The 14,187-nt window shown below is 46.5% G+C and overlaps 1 protein-coding gene across 1 annotated transcript in view; it reads right to left on the bottom strand.

Annotated features, from left to right (window-relative positions):
• Nucleotides 1-14,187, bottom strand: part of LOC115081146 (extracellular calcium-sensing receptor-like) — a 49,240-nt gene that overhangs the window by 21,959 nt on the left and 13,094 nt on the right. Inside the window, exon 4 of the mRNA XM_029585652.1 lies at nucleotides 1,618-1,741. Within this exon, the coding sequence (XP_029441512.1) occupies nucleotides 1,618-1,741 (124 nt within the window). The remainder of the gene's footprint in view (nucleotides 1-1,617; nucleotides 1,742-14,187) is intronic.

Genomic DNA, 14,187 nt, shown 5'->3' with positions numbered 1-14,187 from the left:
AGCTGGCGCCATCCAGCAGGTCGTGGAAACCGAAGCATTAACAAAAGTCAGTCCAGAGAACAAAAGCCAGCACCTCCGCAGTCAGAACAGGATCAGGAGCCAGACTACCCGCCGCTAGTCCAGGGGGTCGAGAGCCAAGACCGCGGCCAGTCCAGGGGTCGAGAGCCAGAAGAATCTGCAGGCCAGTCCAGGGTCAAGAATCAAGAGAGAGTCCGCAGCCAATCCAGGAGTCAGGACCAAACAGGAACGACAGCCAGTCCAGAGATCCATTGAAGAAGCAAACCAGAAAGCAGAACCCACTAGAGCCCACGAGCCAAGGCAAGGTCTGAAGGCTCAGACCTTGACTTAAATAGTGCACGGAAGATAGAGTCAGTAGGAAGGAACCCCCTACACTTCCTGTAGGGGTTCCTTTAAGGCCGGGCTCGTGCCGCCCGCGCGGCCCTAGGAGATCTCAGGGGGTGTGGCTTAGCCCGTCGAGGACGCCACGGCCATCTTGGGGAGCAGCAGACGCTGCCTCGGGGGAGGACTGCCGATGATGGCCCAGACGCCAACGGATGTGAGTGACCGTGCCCCCCGGTCGTGGTTTGCCTGGCCGGCGGTACACAACAGGACCTGACTATACCTCCATGTGCCTGCCTGTCTTGCCCATTTCAACACCAGAGGGACGTGACTACCTCCACCGTGCCTGCCTGTCTTGACCCTATCAACACCAGAGGGGCCTGAATCTACCTCCACTGTGCCTGCCTGTCTTGCCCTGTCAACACCAGTGGGACCTGACTATACCTCCATTGTGGCCTTTTTGTCTTGCCCCTAGCAACCCAGAGGGGACCTGTCTATCTCCACTATGCCTGCCTGTCCTTGCCCCTATAACTTTCTGCCACTCTGCCTTGCTTCCATACACCAGACATCAGACGACTCTACTCTTGTGGTATTCTTGCCACTATCATGGTTCCTCATTGTGTTGGTGCTAGTCTTCTGCTACTTTGTCCTTTATCGGTGCCTTGGGGGTTTTTTCTTACAACCTTTTCTGCTGCGTTCTATGTTTCCACCTTCATTGTAACTAATAGGAGGTTGATGCCACTTGTCGTGCCACTTTGCCTCTCACGTGCTGCCTTCAAGAGTTCATGGCTACTGTTATTGGTGCCCTCTTTTGAAGCTGTGGGGGTGTTTTGAGACAACTTGCTATTGCTTTTGCCACCTCTGTTAAAGCTCTCTTGACACTCTCCTGGTACCCGCTGTTGTCCCTTTTATCGGTGCCTTAGGCTATTCATGCTACTTTGGTGCCACTTTGCCAACAGTCTAAAGTACCTTGGAGCTCTTTTGCCCTTCTGATGATTGCTTTCCAGAAGTTCATCCAAATTGAGAAGAAAAACCACAATTCTGCGGCCAAAATAGGCTGCAATACTTCCTACCATTGACTTTAATGGCAAACAAAAAAACGAATCAAACTAATAAACAAAATATTTTTCTTTTGCTTTGAAACTAATGAAACGAATTGGGGTCCCAAATAAACGAATAAATGAACCAAAACAAAAAATTTTTCTTCTGCACATCCCTAATACCAACCCTCAGTTCTACCAAATATTCTCACTAATGAGTGTAATCAATAGCACTCACCTCTTTGGTTACTAAACTCATCCTCAGAGCAGGGGACGCAATCAAAGCAGCAGGCAGGTTGCCCTTCAATAATGGCCTTCCGGAACCCAGGACCACAGCTCTCGCTGCAGGTAGAGACAGGAGCCTTAATGGAGAGAAGTGTGAAGAGGAACAGAGTAAATTTATCTGTTAATAAATTTTAGGCAAGAGTGGTGAATAAGGTTAGACACATTGGAAAAGGTGAAAAAAATGAAGACTCGAAAAGTGATCTAAAAAAGCATGGATAGTAAAAGTAGAAACACAAATAATATATACAAACTTGTCCCTTGATCAATGAACATAAGAACATAAGAAATTGCCATGTTGGGTCAGACCAAGGATCCATCAAGCCCAGCATCCTGTTTCCAACAGAGGCCCAAACCAGGCCACAAGAACCTGGCAATTACCCAAACACTAAGAAGAACCCATGCTACTGAAGCAATTAATAGCAGTGGCTATTCCCTAAGTATAATCGATTAATAGTCATTAATGGACTTCTCCTCCAAGAACTTATCCAAACCTTTTTTGAACCCAGCTACACTAACTGCACTAACCACATCATCTGGCAACAAATTCCAGAGCTTTATTGTGAGTTGAGTGAAAAATAATTTTTTCCGATTAGTCTTAAATGTGCTACTTGCTAACTTCATGGAATGCCCCCTAGTCCTTCTATTACTCGAAAGTGTAAATAACCGAGTCACATCTTCTCGTTCAAGACCTCTCATGATCTTAAAGACCTCTATCATATCCCCCCTCAGCCGTCTCTTCTCCAAGCTGAACAGCCCTAATCTCTTCAGCCTTTCCTCATAGGGGATAGTTATATTATAAGAAATGCTGTATCCAACTTTTATCTATTCAATATAAAAAAAAACTTTTTCAGTATTTTATATTTTATAATTTATTATTAGTAATTGATAGAGATGTGAATCAGAACCGAAATCTGATGGCGCTGGCCGTCCATTACTCCTACCATGTGACAGGGGTCAGCCAATGGCACAGATACCCTGTCACATGGTAAGGGCAAAGGCCATCCGCGCCATTTTTATTAGTGGCAGCCGACAGCTCGAGAGCGAGAGATCGCTCCCGGGACCCCCGCTGGACCACCAGGTACTTTTTAAAAGGTTTGCAGTGATTGAGAAACCCAGTCCTTGTAACCGTGGAGGCAATTTTGATAATTATCTTATGCAAAGGGAACAAAAGTGGATATATTTTTTTGACACAGTAATCCCCAAAGGTCTGAACAAAGAAATCGATTGGTCAGTCTTTTAGGAATATGAAACTGTTAGAGTAGTCTAGATTGCATGATGGGTCAAGTAGTTTGTGATGGTGCTATTAAAACTACAAATCTTCCGGTGACGTATCCCGCTAAGAGTTTAAATTTGATAGGTGGGTTTGAGTTGATGGCAAAGACGTTTAAACGCCATGTCGAGATCTTGAGAGACGTTTGATTCTGTCACAGTAAGTTTCATGATATTTGTTGCTTTGGTGTTCTCCAAGACCTGTGCGAATTTGGATACACGGTTATAAGCTATCAGTGGTGCAGTTTTGATAATTCAGGCTGTAGTGAACTTTCCCGGTGTGTTTAATTGACGGTTGGAGGAGGGTATACCTTTATTTAACATGTGTGTGCTTTTATGTTTTTTAGGATCTGTGAATATTTTGCCAGCATAAATAAAAGGATAAAGATCTGTTCCCCCTGAAGAAGACTTTTTATAGTTGAAACATGGCCCATGTCGGGTTTGGGTGTTGAGTGTTCCTCATTCTTGGCTAAGTATTCTTTTTGTTAACGTTTGACACTAGGCTGGTACACAGTGGCTTAATAGATGCTTGAATAATAGAAATTTTAGTGGTTGAATAAATTATGATTCAAGTGGATGTTGGATATTGGGTATATGAGGAGACATGAGACAATAAATGATTAAATAAATCTTGCTCATAAGGCTGAAAACTGCCTGCGGCCCATTGCGGGCGAGAGACAGCAGATTAAACCATTTTTGAGCATACGCTGATGATATTGTCTCTAGTCTTTGAGTAGTATTTGGTGGTAATAGTTTAGATAACTATTTCCCTCTCTAAGTTCGCTTTGGTCAGAGAAATGTATTTACTTCCCAGGCCCTCACAACACACACAAAACCTGACAGAAGTCTGGGAGGCTCCAGCGGGGGCCAGGACTGGTCCGGGACACATCTCCTGCACTACCGGCCGTCGGCTGCCAGCAATCAACATGGCGCCGATGGCCCTTTCCCTTACTATGCCACTCGGGGACACCAATGGCAGCAGTAGCCCATGTGACATAGTAAGGGTGAGGGCCCCTCGGCACCATTTTCAGGACTGGCAGCCGGCGGACCTTAGCCCTTACTATGTCAGAGGACCTACTACCGCTGCCATTGCTCCACCCCACTGACATAGTAAGGGCAAAGGGCCGTCGGACCCATTTCAGTGCTCGCAGCCGACGGACCAACGCCAATACAATCGCTCCCCCACCCCCCCAGGACTCTCCTGACGCCCGCATCCACCCGACTGACATTTTATCAGGTCTTGGGGGGTCTGGAGGGTGGGGAGTGGTGATGAATTTATTGCGAACATCTTGGGAGGGTCACGAGGGGGGGCAAGTTTCATTCATTCAGCAACTCGGGGGGGCAGGGGGGGCTACTGTTTTTCGCATGGCTGGGGGGAGGGAGGGCAGGAGAGTGTGGGGTGGTTAGTGTAAGATACTTATCTCATAGGGTTGTTTTTTTGGGGGGAAGGAGGAGGTTCACACCACAATACATACAGTAAACTTGCTCGATCTCAGGGAACAGCACCAAAATAGCCCTCGCCAGACCACAAACAAATTTGGAAGTGCAAAATTTGGTTAGGAACTCCCCTATTTGGCTACATAACGCGCACAGGTGCCCAGGGACAGACCACACGTAGCCCCAACAATATTAATTTCCCAGGTCTTGGGAGGGGGCAGGAGGGTGGGGGGTTATTATTTGATTTAAAGGGTTGGGATTGGGGGGGGGGTTCCCACAGAAATAGAAATACAAAGGTTTTCTGATCTGAAGGGTAGGCAGTAGGTGGGGGGAGGTGACAGTGAGGGGAGGGAGAATGAGGGGGAAGTGAGTGTCAGGGGAGGGAGAATGAGGGGAGAGGTGAGTGTCAGGGGAGGGAGGGGAGGTGAGTGTCAGGGGAGGGAGAATGAGGGGAGAGGTGAGTGTGAGGGGAGAAAGTTGGAGTGGGGACAGGGGAGGGAAGGGGGGGTGAGTGACCAAGGGGGAGGAGGATGAGTGACTGAGGTAAATGAGCAAGGGGAAGGGGGGAGGGAGGGTAAAGAACCTGACTCTGCCACTGCAACGCGTGGCGGGCACAGCTAGTATTTTATAGATGTCACACCTGTGACAGGTAAAAACATGCTTTCTGGGAAAAACAGCGCCATCTGTTGGACGGTAAAAGCAACCACACACCATCTACAATATAAATGGGCTCTGACCGACGGCCCGCAAATTGCACAGTAGAGAGCAGCTCTATCGCGCATGTGCGGACCATAGAGCTCTGCGCTACGTGCTGGGTGTCAGAGAGGGGAGGAGGAAAGGGCAGACGAGTCGCCGCTCCGAGAAACGGCTCAACCCGTTCCTCCGCCGCTGGGGAAGGGGGGAGGGAGTAGGGACTGCCGGACAGTTACACACAGGAGGAGGAAAGGGTAGAAGAGTCGCCGAGCCAGTCTGTCCACCGCCGGGGAAGGGGGGGAAGGGAGTTGGGATGGCCGCAGGCAGTTTTCAGCCTTTTTGAGCAATTCTCATATAATCATTTATTGTCTCTTGTTGCAACCTTCTCAAAAAGAGTTGTATTAATTTAATTAAAGTGCTAGAAAATACTTATTAACACATCTCTTTTAGCAAAAAAGTGCAAAAAGCCTCATAACCATTAAAACAGAATCAAAACAAGGATGTCCCCTGAAGAAGACTGCTTTTGCAGTTGAAACATGTGCCATGTTGGGAGAACAATGAAAAATATCGTTTTCGGTTTTTCGAATGATCATCTATTGGGCTAAGTATTCTATTTTAATGGTTATGAGGCTGAAAACTGCCTGCGGCCCATTGCGGGCGAGAGACAGCGGATTATAACAGTTGGAGCATGTGCTGATGATATTGCCTCTTGTTTGTGGAATTATCTTAGCAATAGAATTGTATTCTATTTCCCTCTCTAATGTTTGTGGTTTGTAGTGATTAATACGAGAGGAGGTTTGCTTCTGTGTTTTGTGAAAACTGAATTTGTGCCATGCATTGTTGTATCCAGAGAAACTGAAGATTTTTGCCCATGGCAAGACCATGGTTCTAAATACAGTGAAGAAAGCTGAGCAACGGCTGAAAGGCACCAGCACTTGAACCTCTGATCGGTAGAGACTACTGAGCAATTATTTCTCTACTACTTTACAGTGATGTCAGTCTATGGGAGCTAATGTCGATGGCTTTATAAGTGGTTATGGGTGGAGGTTCCAGTCTTACTCTTCTTCCCAGTGAAGATATACTTTTTGATTCTACACCCTTTTTGATTTTTTTTCCATTTCCTTGCTGCGCATTTTTTATGGGGTCTGTCCTAAGGGACTTTTGTGGGTATCCTCTTACGTGCATGCAGGTTTGCAGTCCCTTTTTGAAATATTTTGCTTTCTTCTGAACTTGTGTTTTCTGGTTCAGGACTCTGGCTCTTAATGTTGGCATGGCAGTGCCAAATTGCTTCTTTTTGTGGCCTTTTTCTTTCGCAGCTGCAGCCACTGGGAATTGCTGATGCCAAAGGAACTGGTTGCGCTATTCTACATTATGGTTAATGGGAATTAAGGACTGCATTTTGATTTTTGGCAATATTTTTGTTGTTTTACCCTAGATTTTATATCTGCATTTTTCTATACTTTTTTTTTTCCTTCACAATGGGGTGTTGTTTATGATTATTACTGTGCTGGGACGGAGTTCTAGAATATTTTGGGTTGTTAGGTGGTCCTTAGGTTGGATTGGTGGGGGTGGTGGGTGGGGTTTCCTTCTGCTGGGGTTCAGTGGTTTGAAAGAGGGTTGTGGGAAGGTTTGTCTGTTTGGGCAGTTGTGATTGCATGGGAGTATGGCAGGTCTCTTCTGGTCTGGATATATATCCCACCACAGAGTACACTGGCTTGTGGGTTGGGAGGGTTCCTTGTTTGAGTGTTGGTTATGGGCGGGTGAGTGGATTCTCAGGGAGCTCCCAGGTTTGAAGTTGAGGTGGGTAAGTTTGTATTGCGGTGGGCTGTTGGGAAGGGTTTTTTCACAAGTTTGATGTGGTGATGTGTGATTTTTGGATCATTGCTTCCTGAGCTGCTTTCCTTGCTAGATACAATTATGGTGCGATTCGCCTTGTTAGGCCTGGCCATGGGAATGGTAGGTTATCTCACTCTAGGGCTGGTATTCATCTTTCCTTGCATCTTGTTTATTCTTCTTTTCCTCTTGGCTTAAGCATTGTTTTGTAGGGATGTGCATTCATTTCATCCGTTTCATACGTTTCCTATACAAGCATGCAATATGAACGTATGAAACATATGAAACGAATGCACATCTAATTGGTATGTAATGGGAAACGTATGAAACAAATTAAACAAATGAAACAAATGCACATCCCTATTGTTTTGCTTATTACAGTTACTCAGGTAAATGACGGATTTAGTTAAGTGTGTTTCATTGAATGTAAGTGTTAGGACCTGGAGCGTGGACCCTTGTTCTGAGGTAGAGTCTGTACTGCCGTCAAGGAGAGAGCCCCTCGTCGGTCTCTACCGTCAGATGGCAAGGCCTGTTGCAGATGTAGATCGGACTTCACCCTGGAAGCATGTGATCCCCCCAGGAGAAGCCCGTAGGGACACGGCCGCTGGGACTTAGGCGACTCCCTGAAGATAAAAGATGGTCTGGATGCAGGCGCCTCCTGCAGGTCGTGGGTTCCAGATGGCTGGTGCCTCCAGCAGGTCGTAAGTAGACTCTGTAGAGAAGTTGAAGAAAATCCAGAAGCCGGTCCAGGACTCAGAGTCCAAAGAGCAGTCCGCAGCCAGTCCAGGAGTTGGAGTCCAGAGAGCGGTCCAAAGCCAGTCCAGGGGTCGAAGTCCAAAGCGCCCCTACTCCTTCCGCGGAAGCATCTACTTCCACTACAAACGGTCGTCTAGGGTCCGGGTGCCACAAGCATGGTTTCTTGAGGAACAAATTCTTGAGCGCCCAAAATGCCTCCTCTGCCTCTGGAGGCCAAGCTTTAATATTAGCGCTTTTGCATGTAAGAGCCGTGAGAGGTGCTGCTAATTTGGAGAAATTTAAAATAAAGCTGCGGTAGTAGTTGGCAAAAGCAAGGAAGCGTTGCAACGCCAGCAGTCCATTGGGTTGAGGCCACTCTTGTATACATTTTAATTTGGATGCGTCCATCTGAAAGCCTTGTTTCGAGATTATATACCCCAAGAATAGTAAGGATTCTTGTTCGAAGATGCATTTTTCGAGCTTGGCATAGAGGTGATTCTCTCTTAAACGTTGTAATACTAGGATAACATGTTGTCGATGCACCTGTAAGTTCTGAGAGAAAATCAAAATGTCATCTAGATAAACAACAACACATACATATAGCAGATCCCTGAATATCTCATTTATGAAATGTTGGAATACCGCTGGAGCGTTGGTTAATCCGAAGGGCATGACTAAATATTCATAATGTCCATCCCTGGTGTTGAATGCCATCTTCCACTCATCCCCCTCTCAAATCCTGACGAGATTATACGCTCCTCGAAGGTCTAATTTTGAGAAAATCTGGGCTCCTTGTAAACAGTCAAAGAGTTCCACTATGAGTGGTAATGGATACCAGTCCTTGATAGTAATGGCGTTAAGCCCATGGAAGTCTATGCATGGACGCAGAGTCCCATCTTTTTTCCCAACAAAAAAGAAACCAGCCCCAGCTGGAGATTTGGAGTGTCTGATGAAACCTTTCTGTAGATTGTCCTGAATATATTCCGACATGGCTCGGGTCTCCAGGGCAGATAATGGATAAACCCTTCCCCGAGGTGGGGTGGTCCCAGGAATCAGATTGATGCTACAATCATACTCCCGATGTGGAGGCAAAATGTCCGCAGCCTTTTTGGAGAAAACATCTGAAAATTGCTGATACGGTAACAGCAGACCCTCCAATCGAGAAGTGCAGATGAAGCTACAAGATGAATTGGATCCGGAGGTACAAGTCCTTTGACAATTTGTTCCCCAGCTGATCAGTTTCAAAGATGTCCAATTGAACTGTGGGTTGTGCTGCTGTAACCATGGAATGCCCAGGACTATGGGGTGAATAGCTCTCTGAATGACGTAGAAAGAGATGCTTTCGGAGTGGTTCGGAGAAATGTGGCATTCCATCGGAATGGTGTGATGAGTTATCCTCCCCGGCAGGGGATCTCCATGGATGGAAGAGATAATCAACGGCTTCAGACATAGGCACGTGGGAATGTGTAATTGTTTGACCACATCTTGGAGAATAAAATTTCCACCAGCTCCCGAGTCTACTAAGGCTAGTGCGGAGAATCGATGTTCTTCAAATTCCAGGGAAACATGCAGAGTGAGTGGGGGAGCCGGAGAGGTGATGCCTAGGGTTACTCCCCCAATGGAGCCTAGGCTTTGGAGTTTCCCGGACGTGTTGGACAACGGGCAATAAGATGACCCGCTTCTCTGCAGTAAAGGCAAAGTCCAGCTTTACGGCGTCTTAGTCTTTCTTCTGGAGAAAGTGGACCCCGACCCAACTGCATGGGTTCTTCCGTAGCTCCTTCAGATTTAGGAGCTGCTGTGGGATTCTGGGACCCGGACGAGGAGAAGCGGCACCAGTTATGTGCCTCCTCACACTAGATCCTTCCCGTGCTCTCTCTTGTAGCCGCCGATCGATTCGGGTCACTAACTCTACGATAGAGTCCAAGGATTGAGGTAACTCTCGGGCTGCCATCTTGTCCTTTATTCTGGGTGACAGGCCCTCAAGAAATATGGATCAGAGACAATTCTCCTCCCAATGGAGTTCGGATGCCAGGGTCCTGAATTTGATGGTATAATCAGCCAACAGTCTCCCTCCTTGTCGAAGTTGTAGAAGTTTGGATCCCGCGACTACTTGTCTCCCCGGATCGTCGAACACAGCTTGAAATAGTTCTAAGAATTTAGACAGATCTCATAGGACTGGATCTGCCCGTCGCCAGTACAGAGAAGCGCATGCAAGAGCCTTACCCTCCAATAATGACAGGATATATGTGGTCTTGGTGAGATCGTCTGGAAACAAGGAAGCTTGCAGATGGAAGTGCATACTGCACTGGTCGAGAAATCCTTGACATGATCGAGAGTCTCCTGCGTAGCGTGGAGGAGTAGGTAGAGGAATCACAGTCCGGGTATTACTCTGTACTATCGGGGGTACGGGTGGCGGAACAGCCTGAGTTGCCGTCATGGAGTCCATCCGGGGCGTTAAGTCATTCTAAAGAAGCTGCCTTGGATTCCAAGATGCGCTGTTGCTCCATGACCTTCTGGGCTAATCCGGGAATAGCCTGCTGGGCTGAGGCCTCTGCCAGATCCATGGCCTTAGTATTCTGTTAGGACCTGGAGCGTGGACCCTTGTTCTGAGGTAGAGTCTGTACTGCCGTCAAGGAGAGAGTCCCTCGTCGGTCTCTACCGTCAGATGGCGAGGCCTGTTGCAGATGTAGATCGAACTTCACCCTGGAAGCACGTGATCCCCCCAGGAGAAGCCCGTAGGGACACGCCCGCTGGGACTTAGGCGACTCCCTGAAGATAGAAAATGGTCTGGATGCAGGCGCCTCCTGCAGGTCGTGGGTTCCAGATGGCTGGCGCCTCCAGCAGGTCGTAAATAGTCTCTGTAGAGAAGTTGAAGAAAATCCAGAAGCCGGTCCAGGACTCAGAGTCCAAAGAGCAGTCCGCAGCCAGTCCAGGGGTCGGAGTCCAGAGCGTGGTCCAAAGCCAGTCCGAGGGTCGATGTCCAGAGAGCGGTCCAAAGCCAGTCCAGGGGTCGAAGTCCAAAGCGCGGTCCAAATCCAGTCCAAGGGTCGAAGTCCAAAGCGCGGTCCAAAGCCAGTCCAGGGGTCAGGGTCCGGAAGAATCAATCCAACAAGGAGGGCAGAGAAGAAGCGGGATGAAGAACCAGGATACCAGGAACACAGGAACCAAGCAAGACCTCAATACTAAGGCAAGGTCTGAGGAGCAGACCTTGCCTTTAAATACCAACCCCAGGAGAAAGTGCTACAGAAGGGAGCCACAACGCTTTCTGTCGTGGCCCCTTTAAATGCTGTCTTCAGCTGCGCACGCAGCCCTAGTGAAGCTGAGAAGGGGGCGGAGCCACAGCAGGAATCAGCGACCCGTGGCCGGCCACACAGCGGCCCGGGCCGCGCGGAGAACGTCGTCTGAGGCTCCCTGCACCAGCAGGAGCCTCTGCGGAGACCCGACGCTGCGGGTGAGTGCTAGGTCCCGGCCGCGGCGGTCCACGGCCGGCAGCCATAACAGTAAGGGGGATATCCTCTCCTATTAAGAAAAAATGTATTTTGCAGTTTGCACATCGACAGGGGGCTCATATCCTAATGTTTCAGGAAATTCATTTGATGATTTTGGAACATGAAACATTGAAACAGGGTTGGCTGGGGGATATTTATTACTCATCCTATAATTCACGTAGTAGAGGTTAAGAATATTAGTAGACAAAAATGTACCTCTTATAGTGCATTGTCAGCATAGAGATATGGAAGGGTGATATGTAATTTGGGATTGTAAGTTTTATAATTATACTTTCACTCTGGTAAATGTATATGGCCCAAAATATGATCAGGCTGTGTTTTATAGGGCATTGACAGGCACAATAGCTATGTTTGGATTTGAACAATTATGTTTGTGAGAAGAATGAAATATCTGCCCAGATTTGATTTTGGATGAAACGTCTTCATCTGCTTCTGTAGTCCCTATGGTGCCAGCTACTAAAGATTTGACGGAGGCATTTGTGCTAATGGATATCTGAGATTCCAGTATCCTACAGCCCAGGATTATATATTTTATTCCACAAGACATAATGTATATGGTAGGTTAGATTATTTTTTGTGCTCCTTTTCTTTTGTTTCCAAAATCAAAAGTAGTAATATCTTGGTTAGTTTGCTGTCTGAGCATTCTCCATGGAGATTACTCTGAGCCTTGGGCTTTGGAAGATGAACACAGCATTGTAGGGTACAGCCAATTTCCAATGTTGCTGAAGGAAGCAATTTCAGAATTTAACACGCATAATCTGGCTGAGGATTATTCCCCGGTTCTTACATAGAAAACTTTTAAAGCATGGTTTTGGGGTAAATTGATTAGTTTTGCAAATTTCCTTAAAAAAAAAAGCATGTGGCTAAGGTGTGTGATTTGACAGCCACAATCAGGAGGTTGAAGGATAAACATAAGTGGAATTGCTTGGCCTGTACATATACGCAGTTGGAGGTCTGTAGGAAAGAATTGAGATCTCTGTAAATGGACAAGGTTGAAAAGGCCCTGAAATTTGTTAAACTTAAATTTTATCAACATGGGAATAAAGCTAGTGGTTTTTTTAGCATGGTCAATTCGGAAGAGAGCTGGGAAATCCACTATTTTATGGATTAAGAGGGCGAGCGGGGAGGATATGTATAATTCATGGGAAATTGAGCAGGCCTTTTTGCAATATTTTTCTCAATTATATACAGATTCTGTCCCTGCTTCCCCTGAAGTTATTAATCAGTTTTTGACGAGCCTACAGCTTTATCGAGTCTCTGATATTGAGGGTGCAGCGTTTGCAGCCCCTATTACTTTGCTTGAGATACAGATAGCGATCAAAGTGTTGATGGGAGGAAGTGCCCAGGGCCTGATGGCTACTCCATCGATTTCTTTAAAAAGTGCCTACTAGAGGTGGCTCCCTTTTTAGTACCCTTATATAACCTGGCTGGGTGATTTGGCTGGGGCCACTATATCCCTCATTTATAAATATGGATGCAATCCCATGGATTGTGGATCCTACAGGCCTATTTCACTTCTCAATTCTAATTTTAAAATTTTGGCCTCAAGTCAGTTCTTCCTTCCCTGGTGCCTAGGGTCCAAACTGGTTTTGCAAAACGGTGAGTGTTGACTTTTAACACTAGACAATTGTTTAACATTATTCACTTGGCTAAGTGTTGGGGTGTCTTGGTGCTTGTTCTGTCTCTGGATGTGGAAAAGGCCTTTGATAGATTGTCTTGGTCATTTTTGTTTGCAGTTTTGCATCATGTGGGTCTGCCTGATAGGTATTTTAACTGGGTCAAAGCTATGTATGCTAATCCTAGAGCTCAGTTTTTGATTAATGGCTCTCTTTCTCCCTTTTTCTCTATAGCACGAGGTACTAGGCAGGGTTGTCCCCAGTCTCCCTTACTTTTTGATTTGGCCACAGAGCCCTTGGCTTCAGCAATCCGACCATATACTGACATTCGGAGGGTGAGGATAGATAGTTATGAGCATAAAATCTCTCTATATGCTGACAGCATACTAATATACCTCACCTCGTTAAGGACTTCCACTCCTGCATTGCGTGGAATTTCACATCAGTATGGGGATATTGCAGGTTATAAGATTAATTGTGATAAATCTGAGGTGTTTCCTTGGGGTAGGAAGGTATTCCTTCTGGATTGTTTGAGTGACTTCCGGTTGGTGACAGAGGGGTTTAAATATGTCTGCATCTGTATCCCTAAGGATTTGGCAGGGCTGTATTCTCATAACCTTGTTGGTCCTATTGGTAGGATCAAGAAAAATGTGCAGGATTGGACAGGCCTCCCTGTTTCCTGGGCTGTGCAGATAGATGTATTAAAAATGAATGTACTACCCAAGCTCTTATATATCTTTCAACTGTGCCATGTAATATTCCTTTGAAAGTGTTTGATGATCAGTTGTATGACTAAATTTATTTGGAATCATAAGCAGGCGCTGATTAGCTTTGCTCAATTATGCAGGCCTAAGAAGCAGGATGGAATGCATTGCTTAAATTAAAAGTTTATTATCCGGCTGCTTGATTGGTGTGCCTTAAGGTATGGGCAGGTCATAGGGTTACCTTGTGGGTAGCATTGGACATTATGCAGTTAGAAGGCAGTTCTCTGGCCATGTTGGCATTTTCCCCAAAGTCTCTCCCGTGAGATGTAGGGTGAGCAAGGGTAATCCTATTATTTCACATACTCTCAAGGTGTGGTCTCAAGTCCATAATTTTCTTGGGGTGCCCAGTGGGGAGTTGTTGCCTATAGCGCCGATTTATGGAAACTCACACATTTTGGGGCACACTTTTTCAGCGGAGTTTAAACTTGGAGGGATTTGGGTTTATTTACAACTATGCAGCTCTGGGATGAAGATAGTCTCCAGTCATTTGAAGATTTAAGTGAGGAGTTTGATTTGCCTGTGCATACATGGGCACATTATCTGTGGTTGTGTGAGGCATTGGCCAGTCATTTTGATGTTCCGCACTGTTGAGGTAGTTACAAAAGATGGAGAGATACTTTGGGGATTTTGCCGCCTATATTAAGCGGATAATGGCTATCTATTGGGG

This window comes from Rhinatrema bivittatum, chromosome 19, assembly GCF_901001135.1.
Source record: "Rhinatrema bivittatum chromosome 19, aRhiBiv1.1, whole genome shotgun sequence".
NCBI lineage: Eukaryota > Metazoa > Chordata > Amphibia > Gymnophiona > Rhinatrematidae > Rhinatrema > Rhinatrema bivittatum.
The sequence above is the reverse complement of the archived record's forward strand: the minus strand, read 5'-3'. Positions and strand labels throughout refer to the sequence as shown.